The sequence below is a fragment of the Lepus europaeus genome, chromosome 14 (assembly GCF_033115175.1).
Source record: "Lepus europaeus isolate LE1 chromosome 14, mLepTim1.pri, whole genome shotgun sequence".
Classification (NCBI taxonomy): Eukaryota; Metazoa; Chordata; class Mammalia; order Lagomorpha; family Leporidae; genus Lepus; species Lepus europaeus.
In genome coordinates, this window is record NC_084840.1 from 93863575 (window position 1) to 93876126 (window position 12552).

At 43.5% G+C, this 12552-nt stretch overlaps 1 protein-coding gene across 1 annotated transcript in view; it reads right to left on the minus strand.

The window, feature by feature from the left end:
* The window catches only part of MYO3A (myosin IIIA), a 216805-nt gene extending 204253 nt beyond the window's left edge, over positions 1-12552 (minus strand). The window contains exons 1-2 of the mRNA XM_062211468.1: positions 12385-12552; positions 8675-8809 (exon numbers count right to left, since the gene is read on the minus strand). Of these exons, the coding sequence (XP_062067452.1) occupies positions 8675-8809; positions 12385-12552 (303 nt within the window). The remainder of the gene's footprint in view (positions 1-8674; positions 8810-12384) is intronic.

Here is a 12552-nt window from a genome sequence, read left to right on the forward strand (position 1 = left end):
AAATATGTATTACTTAATTAGCATATTAGTTCTAAATTATCTTTCCCCACCACTAGACAGTAAGCTCGTAAATGATGCAGCTTGTCTTATTCCCTGTTGAGTACCCAGAACATGGCTGGCCCAAAGTAAGAGATTGCCAGCTATAGAATCAGTGACCCATGGATAATCTTAACTTTTGTAAATTTATGCATGTACATACACACATGCTTACACAATGGCAAGTCACCTTTTTATAAGGTCTAGAAGGCACTTCTCCCAAGTATGACATGATCAACTTAAATATTTTAGTAACATATATTAATGTACTAAATTTTAGATTCCAACAAAATACTGTTAACTTTAATGAAGACTGGCATCTTCATCTAACAGACATTTTCTAATGCATAACATTTCCACCTACATCTCTCTTTTGCAGATTTATTTGTTTGAAAGTCAGAGTTACAAAGAGAGAGGGAGAGACAGAGTTGGGGGGGGGGGGAGAGAATATTTTCCACGCACTGGGTCACTTTCCAGATGGCCACAACAGCTGCCACTGGACCATGCAGAAGCCAAGAGCTTCATCCAGGTCTCCCTCATGGGTGCAGCAACCCAAACACTTGGGCCATCCTCCACTGTTCTGCCCAGGCCATTAGCAGGGAGCCGGATTGGAAGTGGAGCTGCCGGGACACAAACCAGTGCCCATATGGGATGCCAGCATTGCAGGCAACAGCTTTACCAGCTATGCCACAATGCCAGCCCATCCAGATTACTTTTCTAATGTGTAAACTAGAAGCAGTATTTTTAAGGTATTGCTGACATAAAATTGATTTTCTTAAATACCCTGTTTCACGCACTTAGGTAATTGTATACAATCAGGCAACCAATCACTAAACCACAATACAGAACCTTTCAAGCACCCTAAAAGACTAAAATTCTTGGGAAAACAACATGACACACTGGTAATTTTATCAACCAGAAATCTATGACAACAAAGAGAAAGTAACTTAGCAGAAGAAATATTTAATGTATACTGCAAAATTCTATGAGTTTATCAAATAGCAGGACATCTGCGGTCATCCTGTGTTTTCCCCTGCAGACTTACTATAAACTTGCACTTGTCGACGTTTTATGCAAGCACAAAGAGTTACTATACTCACACAAGAGCTGCGTATGGCTTATTTCGTAGGTGAGGAAACTACAAAGCAGTATATTTAGACTGGCTTTCCATCCTGCTCTTCAAACAAAATGAAACGCACCTTGGTGAACGCTGTCTGTTCTGTTACACCAAATAACAACCTTTTGATTGAGAGCTAGGAATGGCTGTTCCAGGCTTGAGGACACAGGAGTCGCACTGCTGGTCCCCACTGCAATGGGGCATCGCCAAAGGGAGGAGGGGCAGGGCGGTGCTATCAGAGACACTCCCAAGCCAGGGTTCCCACACTTGCCCTGCTTCCCCAGTCCCCTTAGACACACTCAAGTCCATAAGGGCATCACGTCCCCCCCTGGAGACTGGTTATCGCCAGGGCAGGGACCTTAATGGATCCATGAGAAACGCCAGGTTCATTCGAACTCATCTTCTTTCTATCATTGTATGTTCTCTTTCCTCACAACAGACCTCAACATTCCTCACTGAATGGAAGCAGAACAAGAGGAACACCCTGGAAGCAGGCATTGTGGTACCGGGGGTTAAGCCACCGCTTGCCACACCAGTATCCCACGTCAGCGTGTCTGATTCAAGTCCCGCCTCCTCTGCTTCCCGTCTAGCTTCCTGCTACTGCACACCCTGGGAGGCAGCAGTGCTGCTCAAGTACTTGGGCCTCTACCACCCACGTGGGACACCTGGATGAAGTCACTGGCTCCGGTCTTCAGCTGGGCCCAGCCCTGACTGTTGTAGGCATCTGGGAAATGAATGGGTGGATGGAAGACTTCTTTCTCTCTTCTCCCATCTCCTTCCTCCCTCCCTCACTGTCATTCTGCCTTTCAAATAAATAAATCTTTAAAAAAGAACAAGCCAGTAACTCATGACATATGAAAGTAGTATTTTATGTTTATGCAAACTACTTTGATGACCTACAATGTGCCTTTGGGAGGCTTTAAGACTATTTACTGGATTTTTGTGCTTTCAAATACCACCTGTAATTGCCAGTGTTTGATCTCCTGAAAGGGATATAATTTTAAAGAGAAAAAATTGCTATAATTGGAAAGCGATGAGAGAAAGCAATGCCATTATTAAGAATGAACAAATCAGGACCAATTCAAATGAATAATGGAAGGCAGTGTGCTGCACCACCGTGAAAGGCGCAATTACAGCTGAGATTGGGTGATGGGGAAAGGCTCTTTTAACAGAGAAACGTCCTAACTCTGATCAGGGGTTCCATTATGGCTAAAAGCACTCTAAGCAAATCGCTCCTGGGGGAGAAGACAAGATTTCCTTCGGCACTTCATACTCCCAGGAAGGTGGAAATTGTGGGGAAATCTCAGGTCTTCCTTTGTGTTCATCAGCAGTGAACGCTCCAGGCGAGGCTAATGGTACTGCGTCTCCACTGTTTTATGGTCTCCGGTGAGACGCCTAGGCAGAGACCTCGTCTCTTCTCACCTTCCCAGAGTCTAAAGATGAACACACACATACACTTACGAAGGAAATAATTCTCGAACAGGGTCCTGTACATCAGTCATACTCAAACACTTACAGATTAACAAAATGAAGGAAAAACACAAGAGAGAAAAGATTGTACAAAAAAAGTGAAAAAAAAAAAATCCCAATCACAACTAGAGCAAACAGACTGTCGTGCAAGATCTGGGAAAACATTATTCCTAGGATTTTGCTTTGGATTGAAATAGAGGAGTATTTCAAAACATGCACGCAAAAATGGAATTAAAAGATAAGATTGCTTTGGTGCAAAAAAAAATTGAATCCATGCATAGTTTTTCATAATATTGTATTTTCCATTTACTGTTGGAGGACCCCCTCAGACACATAAAATGATTTTTCACAGTGAAAAGTGGCTGACTGGCAGAGCCTCCCTGACAAGCCAGGCTCCTAACGAGGTCTTGCACTCATCGCTCAGCACATCCCATCCTGTATGTACACTCACTTGTGTGGATTCACAGCAGCAGGCCAGCCTTGTGAGCAAGGCTCACCCGCTCTGTGACATCACCCGCTCTGTGGCCATTCTTTCCATATCATTTATTTGGGCTTCATTATGATAAAAGGTATAATTAGCAGTCATTTTGTAGGACAAAGTATTGATGCCACATGCCAATTTTCTGAAAGTGCCTCTAACACAGCACCTGCACTATTCATGTTTATAAATCAGGTAATTGTGCAGCTAGCCACTTATGTGCATATGTAATTAGTCTAATTTACATATGCCAATAAATTATACACCCTCCCTTTTACAAATTCAGATAAATTAAGTTTCTGATATTTTATTGAACCACACTTTTTTTTTTTTTTTGCAATCTGGGGATATTTCCAATATTTCCATCCGATAATGAAATACCAGGACAAAGCTCAAAGAAGCGATGAAAACGCCACATATTCCTTACATGTGTGTTCAGCCTCACTGTGCTGGATGTTCCAAAACCATTTGAATTTACCTTTTCTGCTCTGGCTCAAAAAACAAACAAAAAAGGTTTTTAACTGTGACCAATAGTTCCATTTTTCACCCAACTCCAGTTGATTTTGCCAAGAAATTCCAGTATAATTAGCAGAGGGATTTGACAGGAATAAAAGACAATAATAAATCGCTCAATATTTTTAAGCTCTGGGCAAAGATTTATACCTTATTTCCTTGCCCAGTTAGGCCTACATTAGACAGAATACCCAAACCTTCATCTAAATGCTAATCCACCAATTACTCTACATGGAAGAAAAATTAAAATGCATTACTGAAAACATTTTGAAGGAGATGCACAATTTCATTCAAGACTACATAAAGAATTTGTACAGCATCATATCTCAAATACAACTAAAAACAATGCAATAAAATCTTTAAAATCCTCCACTAAGGAAAGGTATGTGGTTTAAGTTCTTAACTAATATTTTATTATTTGGGGTAACTAAGTTTAGATGAATATAAGTTTAATTTTGTTTTTGTATGTGATTTAACTAAAAACATAAAACTGGTTTAAAACTACAGAAATAGAATTTTGAAATCGTAAGTAAATTGTGTGATTTTTAAAGGCTATAAGTGGTTATTTAAAAATTAGGGCTTTTAGCCGGCGCCGCAGCTCACTAGGCTAATCCTCCGCCTTGCGGCGCCGGCACACGGGGTTCTAGTCCCGGTCGGGGCACCGGATTCTGTCCCGGTTGCCCCCCTTCTAGGCCAGCTCTCTGTTGTGGCCCGGGAGTGCAGTGGAGGATGGCCCAAGTGCTTGGGCCCTGCACCCCATGGGAGACCAGGAGAAGCACCTGGCTCCTGCCATCAGATCAGCGCGATGCGCCGGCCGCAGCAGCCATTGGAGGGTGAACCAACGGCAAAGGAAGACCTTTCTCTCTGTCTCTCTCTTTCACTGTCCACTCTGCCTGTCAAAAAATTAAAAAAAAAAAAATAGGGCTTTTAAAAATAATACGCAGCTTTAGATGATGAAAAGGGTCAGGAAAATCTATTTTACATTTTGAGACGCTCTGCAATTTAAAGTGGCAGATGAAGCATATATTTCTTTTCTCTTGCTGCTCCTGAATCTCCACTAAAATATTAGCAATGGAATAAAAAAGTATAAACCACGGGAAAAAGAGGACAGAAAAAAGCAGAGTCGTGGGCAAGAGACGTCAACGGACATTTGCAGCAGGGAGAGGCAGCGAGCAGGGTGGGAACTTCTTGGGCAAGCAATGCAGAGGGAGCCACAAACTACAGCCCTCAGGGACGCCGTTTGGGAGCCACCTGCACAGATGCCCTCTCAGAGACAGTGAACAGTGGAGGCAGAGGCACAGCTGGGAAGGGAGGGGAGAAAACAAGGGATAACCCGGGTCTGTGATCAGGACGTGGCGCCTCTCAGACAACAGCACCCAGGAGGCCCCTGCACAGGCCTCCCACAGACGCTCAGGGGAGGGACGGGGAGGAGGCAGCGTGTTTCCTACAGAAACCAAACAGGAAGGACTCATGGGCTGGGCACATCAGCAGGGCTGGTGGAGGGAGTGAAGCACGCACAACTACGTGATGCAGACATCGAAGAAGGAAACTTGAGAAGAGAAGGCCACAGGGTCCAGGAAATAGGACTCCACCCAGGTGAGCAGCAGGGATACCAAAGAGCTCAGGTGCATGGCCAACCTCCAGACTACAACAGGGGGATCGAGGGTTCCAGAAGTGCAGCTGACAGCCTCGCCAAGGTCAAGAGCGTGGGTCACTAAATGAGACGGTGGTGAAGTTCAGCCATACTTTTCCTAGTTCAGCAGTCGCAGCACATCAAAAGCTGGGATCCATCAAGAGAAGGTGGCACCACGGCACTGGATCCATGTTTGTTTGCTTGTTTCTTTTTCTTTTTTTCTTTTTCTTTTTTTTTTTTTTTTTTTTTTTTTTTGACAGGCAGAGTGGATAGTGAGAGAGAGACACAGAGAAAGGTCTTCCTTTTTGCTGTTGGTTCACCCTCCAATGGCCGCTGCGGCCGGCGCATTGTGCTGATCCGAAGCCAGGAGCCAGGTGCTTCTCCTGGTCTCCCATGCGGGTGCAGGGCCCAAGGAATCCAGCGCCCCGACCGGGACTAGAACCCAGTGTGCCGGCGCCGCAAGGTGGAGGATTAGCCTGTTAAGCCACAGCGCCGGCCTTCTTTTTTTTTTTTTAAAGATATTTATTTATTTAAAAGTCAGAGTTAAAGAGAGTGAGAGAGAGACAGAGAGAGAGAAAAAGAGAGATCTTCCATCTGCTGGTTCACTCCCCAAGTGGCTATAACAGCCTGGGCTAAGCCAGGCCAATGCCAGGAGCCAGGAGCTTCTTCCAGATCTCCAGATGGGTGTCAGGGGTCCAAGCTCTTGGGCCATCTTCCACTGCTTTTCTCAGGCCGTTAGCAGGGAGCTGGATGGGAAATGGAGCAGCCAGGACTTGAACCAGCACCCATATGGGATGCCCGTGATACAGGCAGTGGCATTTCCTGCTTTGCCACAACACTGACCCCTGGATCCACCTTTCTATTTACTTCCTTGTGCTATTACCCACATTCTATTAACCAAGAAAACGTATTTAATTTTGAAAAAATAAGGCCGGCGCCGCGGCTCAACAGGCTAATCCTCTGCCTGCGGTGCCGGCACACCGTGTCTAGTCCCAGTCGGGACGCCGGATTCTGTCCCGGTTGCCCCTCTTCCAGGCCAGCTCTCTGCTATGGCCCGGGAGTGCAGTGGAAGATGGTCCAAGTCCTTGGGCCCTGCACCCGCATGGGAGACCAGGAGAAGCGCCTGGCTCCTGGCTTCGAATCAGCGCGATGCACCGGCAGCAGCAGCCATTGGGGGGGGGGGGGGGGTGAACCAACGGCAAAGGAAGACCTTTCTCTCTGTCTCTCTCACTATCCACTCTGCCTGTCCAAAAAAAAAAAAAAAAAAACAGATTAAGTTCATCTGTATTAGGTATAAAAATAGGATAACTCAGGTAAAAACATAAAAAACAAGTGAAGTACATATGTTAAATGTGAAGATTAGTTTTGATAGTTTCAAATCTTTTCTACAACAATATCCATTATTTGTAGAATTGTTTAAAGACTACATCTGAAAACATGAACACAAAGTATGAAAATGGTACTGTGTGAACCCGATTTCTGTGGCTGCCATGGTTTGAATGATAATGGCCAACATGATAGCATTAAAAGGTAGAAGGATTCAGGTAACTAGGACTTACTCAGGTACCCCTGAGGGGGCTTGTGAATGGGATGAGGTCCTGATAAAACAAGGCTTTCCCCCAGCAGGAGGCTCCCTGCCCTTCTGCCTTCCACCATGTGAGCACACCACACCATGGCAGAGGCAGAGAGCAGCCAGACCTCACCAGACACCAGGTAACCCACTGGCCCCAGGCCCTTGAAAAGTAAATTTCTGTTCTTTATGAATGACTCAGTTTGCGATTTGTTATTATTGCAGCACAAACAGATCAAGACAGTGCCACTTCTCAGGAAAAGCAATGGAACATTCCAAAAAGTCAGGAAACAATCTAATGCTAATAAAACAACAGTGAATATAACCAATCTACGCTGTTACAGGAGTCAAACAAAGGAATTTGCTGTCCCTGAGTTTGGAAAACACAGCTTTTAAAAGTTCTAACTGATTTTATTAGAATGAATGATTACCTCACTTGAGTAATATATAGCTTCAACGAAAACCAGAAAAACTGAATTCGCCAAGGACAGGCAGTCACCTTAGCAGGGCGCCTTCTAGAAGCCCTGCATCAGGGAGAGTTATCCAAATGCGTTCAGAGGCACACTCCTCACCTTCCACTTAGCAACTACTCAAACTCAGGGATAATAAATGTTTACTTGACTACGGTGTTCACAGCATTTGATTCATTTTTTTGACTGTTTGATTTCTTTTCCTGAAGTGGCACTGTCTTAGATTGTTAGTGGCGCTACAACAAAAGACACATAGACTGAATAATTTACAAGGAACAGAAATTTCTCGCCGTTCTGTAAGTCCAAGGTCCCTACAAATGTAACCACTTGGCTCTACAGTTAAGTCATTAGCATCCAGTAAGGACAGAAGAAGAAAACCATGGGGATGGACATTTGGTGCAGTGGTTAAGCCGCTGCTTGGGACACCCACATCCTACAGCAGAATGCCTATTTCAAGTCCTGGCCCCTCCACTTCTTATCTCAGCTTCTTGCTAATGTGCACCCTGAGAGGCGGCAAGTGTGTGGCTCATGGACTAGGGCCCCTGCTACCCATGTGGTGGGTGCATCCTGGTCCAGCCCTGGCTGTTGTGGGCATTTGGGGAGTGAACCAGTGGATGAAAGATCTCCCTCTATTAAAGAAAAAATTATAGGGGTTGGCGCTGTGGCATAGTGGGTAAAGCCACTGCCTGCAGTGCTGGCATCCCATATGGGTGCTGGTTCGAGTCTCAGCTGCTTCACTTCTGATCCAGCTCTCTGCTCTGGCCTGGGAAAGCAGTAGAAGATGGCCCAAGTCCTTGGGTCTCTGCACCGTGTGGGAAGACCTAGAAGAAGCTCCTGGCTCCTGGCTTTGGATCGATGCAGCTCCGGCCGCTGCAGCCAATTGGGAAGACCTCTCTCTCTCTCTCTCTCTCTCTCTCTCTCTTTCTCTCTGCTTCTCCTTCTTTCTCTCTGTAAGTTTGACTTTCAAATACATAAATAAATCTTTAAAAATAAATTATAGCTCCCTATTTTTGTCTAATGAAGTTCAGTAAACGTTAGTATTCTCTGTCTTAGCACCTGCACAGGGCCTTGGTTATAAGTCAACTGCACAAAATACAGGAGAGTAAGTAAATTTAGTGAAAACCCTGTTATACTTGGCGTTTTGAAGGAAAAATAGTCTCTGTTTCTTTAGTTCTTCTTATGGAGTTATTTCCTTACATTTTTAAGAATCTCTATGGTTTTTCTTTCATTTCTTGATATGACCTTAAGGTGACAAGGCCAGAACCAGGCGTGGCACTGTCTTAAGGACATGGCTGGGGAGGAAAACAGGAGGACCTGTTTATGGTGCCCCTGCTGCAGACACCCCAGGCAGGCGTTGCACCCACACAAACAGTGCAGAAACTCTCACCTCCAGGACCAGCCAGAGTTTATCTCCGTTGACTTTATCCTTCTTAAAGTAAATCCCGTAGAACTTGACCACATTGGGATGGTCAGAAAGTGTTTTCAAGATGTTATACTCCGCTTCAATCTCTTCATCAATGTCCTAGTTTTGAAAAGAGAAACACGAGAAAATATGAAAAATGTCAAAGACACAGTATTGATTCCTGACATAGAATCTAATTCTGTCAAAGGCACATCCTGATAGTTCTGTGTCTGGTTCTCTTTATTGAAATTACTCATGTACATTATTTTGTATGCAACTAGGGTGAAATATATCAGAAAAACTATTCCCGATTTTCTTTCCTTCCTTCTAGTAGCTTTATCACAATAGCAAAGCTGTGGATTTGAAATTAAAATATTTAGGATTAGAATTGATTCATTTTGTTTTTTTAGAATATAAGCACATTTCGAAGCTATGAAAAACCAGTTCTACAGGGGATAAATTTTCTCAAAAAGTGAAATGAAAAATCTAAATTATAAAAGATGGCATATAACCCTATGTGAACTCAAGGTTCATTCACCAGAGGTACAGCAGGCTGCTACTTTATCAGTGAAAATGCCAGTTAGCCACGTAGCCACACTTCTAGAAAATCACATATATATGAAACAACTCACAGAATAATCAAAACCAGGAGCCTTACAAATATTGCTGTTAGATTGACATTTAAAGTCTATGTTTATTCCGCAGAACCACGAAATCACAGAAGTAGAAATTAATTTAGACCAGAGCCTTAAATGTAAAGGAACCAACTCAAGCTCAGATAATTTAGAATCAGAGGTGGTTAGTGTAAAATCCAGGCCTAGACTCCAAGTCTACTACCTTGCTCATTTAATCCCTTTATTGGAGAGAAAATTACTAATGCATAACAGTAAGGCTCCTTTAATTAAAAAAAAAAGTTAATCTTTGCAACAATACTTGGATACATTTAGATTTATTTAAGATTATAATCTCTTAGTCACAAATATTTTAATTTCATGTGTGACATGATGAATGAAGAGTTAATAATCCTTAGCTAGATATATATGTACTGTGACAAGAATAAAAGCAAAGGAACAAATAAGGTACTATATAGCAGGGGAGGGAATGTCCGCCCCATGGACCATACAAGGCCCAAAAAATCATTTGGTCTGGCCCTACAAAGGCAACCACCAGTGGGACTCAAAATCCAATAAGCCTGTAGCAGGCTGATTTTTAAGTTGATACTTTAGTATGGCCCACAAATGACGTTATAAGTATCCAAATGGCCCTTGGCAGAAAACAGGTTCCCCATCCCCGTACTGTAGTTATAAACTCCATATGTTTCATTACAGCAATAGTACTATAATGATTTGTAAGTGTAAGTATCTGTAAGATAAGTATACCCTACTCATACACGAGTAAGTAATGAACGAACAGGGGCTACATGCATTATAATCACTTCTTTCCTCCAACAAGAATGGAAGGAATGGGAGAGATACATTCATTATGGGCCAGACAGTGGGGATTAGAAGTCCTTTTTCTTGGGGCCATGAGCCCTAACCTCTAAGAGCAAGGTTAGAGGGAAGAGGACAGGTACCTTGATATAACTTGAATCTCTCCTCTCTCAGTTTAAATGGTAGGAAATTTTCAAAAGATGGATATGAAGGCTTTTTTTTTTTTGGACAGGCAGAGTGGACAGTGAGAGAGAGAGACAGAGAGAAAGGTCTTCCTTTTCTGTTGGTTCACCCCCCACCCCCCCACCCCCAATGGCCGCTGCGGCTGGCGCGCTGTGGCCGGCACACTGCACCAATCCGAAGCCAGGAGCCAGGTGCTTCTCCTGGTCTCCCATGGGGTGCAGGGCTCAAGCACTTGGGCCATCCTCCACTGCACTCCCGGGACACAGCAGAGAGCTGGCCTGGAAGAGGGGCAACCGGGACAGAATCCGGCGCCCCGACCAGAACTAGAACCCAGGGTGCCAGCGCCGCAGGCAGAGGATTAGCCTATTAAGCCGCGGTGCCGGCCGATATGAAGGCTTTTGACATCAGTTAAGCCTTTTCATTTTTTTCCCTCAAGTGTATATAAATTATTTCTTTAAAATAAACCTCCCCTTGGGGAGGGCATTTGGCACACGGTTAAGAAGCCACTTGGGATGCCCACATGCCATATATGGGAGTGCCCGCTGCTGATTCCACTTTCCTACTAATGTAGGCAGTAGTGATGGCTCAAGTACTGGTCCCTACCACCCTTGTGGGAGACCTGAATTTGAGTTCCGACCTCCTGGTTTTGGCCTGGCCCAGCCTTGGCCCTTGTGGGCATTTGAGGAGGAAAGCACTGGACAGAACTCCTTCTCTCTCTCTTTCTCTCTGTGTCACTCCTATTTCCCTTTCAAAAAAATGAAAAACAATTAAATGACATAAAAATAAATAAATCTCCTCTGCCCTCAAAAAATATGGATCACTGTTGTCCCAGAGGGTTTAGCAGAAATTAACAAAACCAAAGCAATCCTAAGAGGAACAAGCAGGCCCAGAGATGTCTCACAGGATCCTGCAGCTTGTCAGTGAACACTCTGGGACAAGGATCCAGAGGACCCTGATGTCCCCCTGGCAGCCATGCGCCCCCTGCATCAGGATCACCCGGGCGAGAGCCTGTCTGTAGAATCCTGGGGAGTGTGCAATGACTGAACTCCTTGTGGCTCAGCCGCAAGCTAAGGCAGAGGTGGGGATCTGAAGATACCCCACACCGCCCGCTCTCATTCCCTGAAACCGGAATCTCAGTCGTCTCCCCAGGGAAAAGGCCTGGCATTTCCTCTCTCAGACCTGCTGCTCCCCAAAAAGCAATGGGGGGCCCTACCAGGCCCCCACATAAGCGGAGACCAGTAGGACTGGGAACAAAGCCTAATTCGTCACAAAGAGGATTATAAATCCACAGCATTTCTGCTTTCGAAACTTTGAAGAAAACCTGGAAATCAATTCCCTTCTGTGAAAGAAACTGAATTTCAAAAACAATCCTCTTCAGGCTGGCTTAAGAGAAATTCAGCTGGAAGCCTAAGTAAACACAAGAAGCAAAGGATGACTGATAAAGATGACATTTCAGGGTTATTCTAGACCATGTGGTTGTGATGTTTCTTAAGACTTTTCTCATCTTTTAAAAAAATTCTTGAGATAATGTATTTTTAAGTTGTATTATAGTCAAAAGCTTAATGCTCCACTAATTAAAGAGTTCAACAAATAAAAAGCAAAAAGGCCATCGTCCAATAGGAATATGGGCAAGGGTTATAAACAATAATCAAATGAAAAGGTATCTATTTCACTCATATACCATAAATTTTAAAATAGTCACAGATCATTAAACCATAGTAGTACATCATTCTTAACAACTTGTTTGACAGATTTAAAACAAGGTTTGATAAAACACTACATTTGCAGGAAAACTGATACACACGGGGAATTTTTTAAAAAGCTAAAGTAATATCGAATCAATTCATGAACTGTTGAGACATGCATTTATCTATGTGTAGATGGAGTTACTCATTCATTAAGTATTGTGCTTTATTATATATGACAATCATGTAAACAGGAAAATTAAGCAAATCAGACGTTTACATATTTTTTTCAAATTTTAACTTGTTTTAGAATGACACTTCCATGAATAAATAACAAAGACACTTACAGACTTTAAAAATAAAATTAAATGGTGGAGGTGAGGGGGAAATGACTTACATGAACTGGATCCAGAATTTTGACTGCTGCTTTTTGGCCATTTTTCTTATTCAGTACTTTAAAAACTTTCCCATAAGTGCCTTTGCCAATGGTGTCAGTGATTTCCCAGGTGTCAGAAGGATCAGGAAAGTGATCAAACACGATTGTCTTCCCAATTAGTGGAAACAT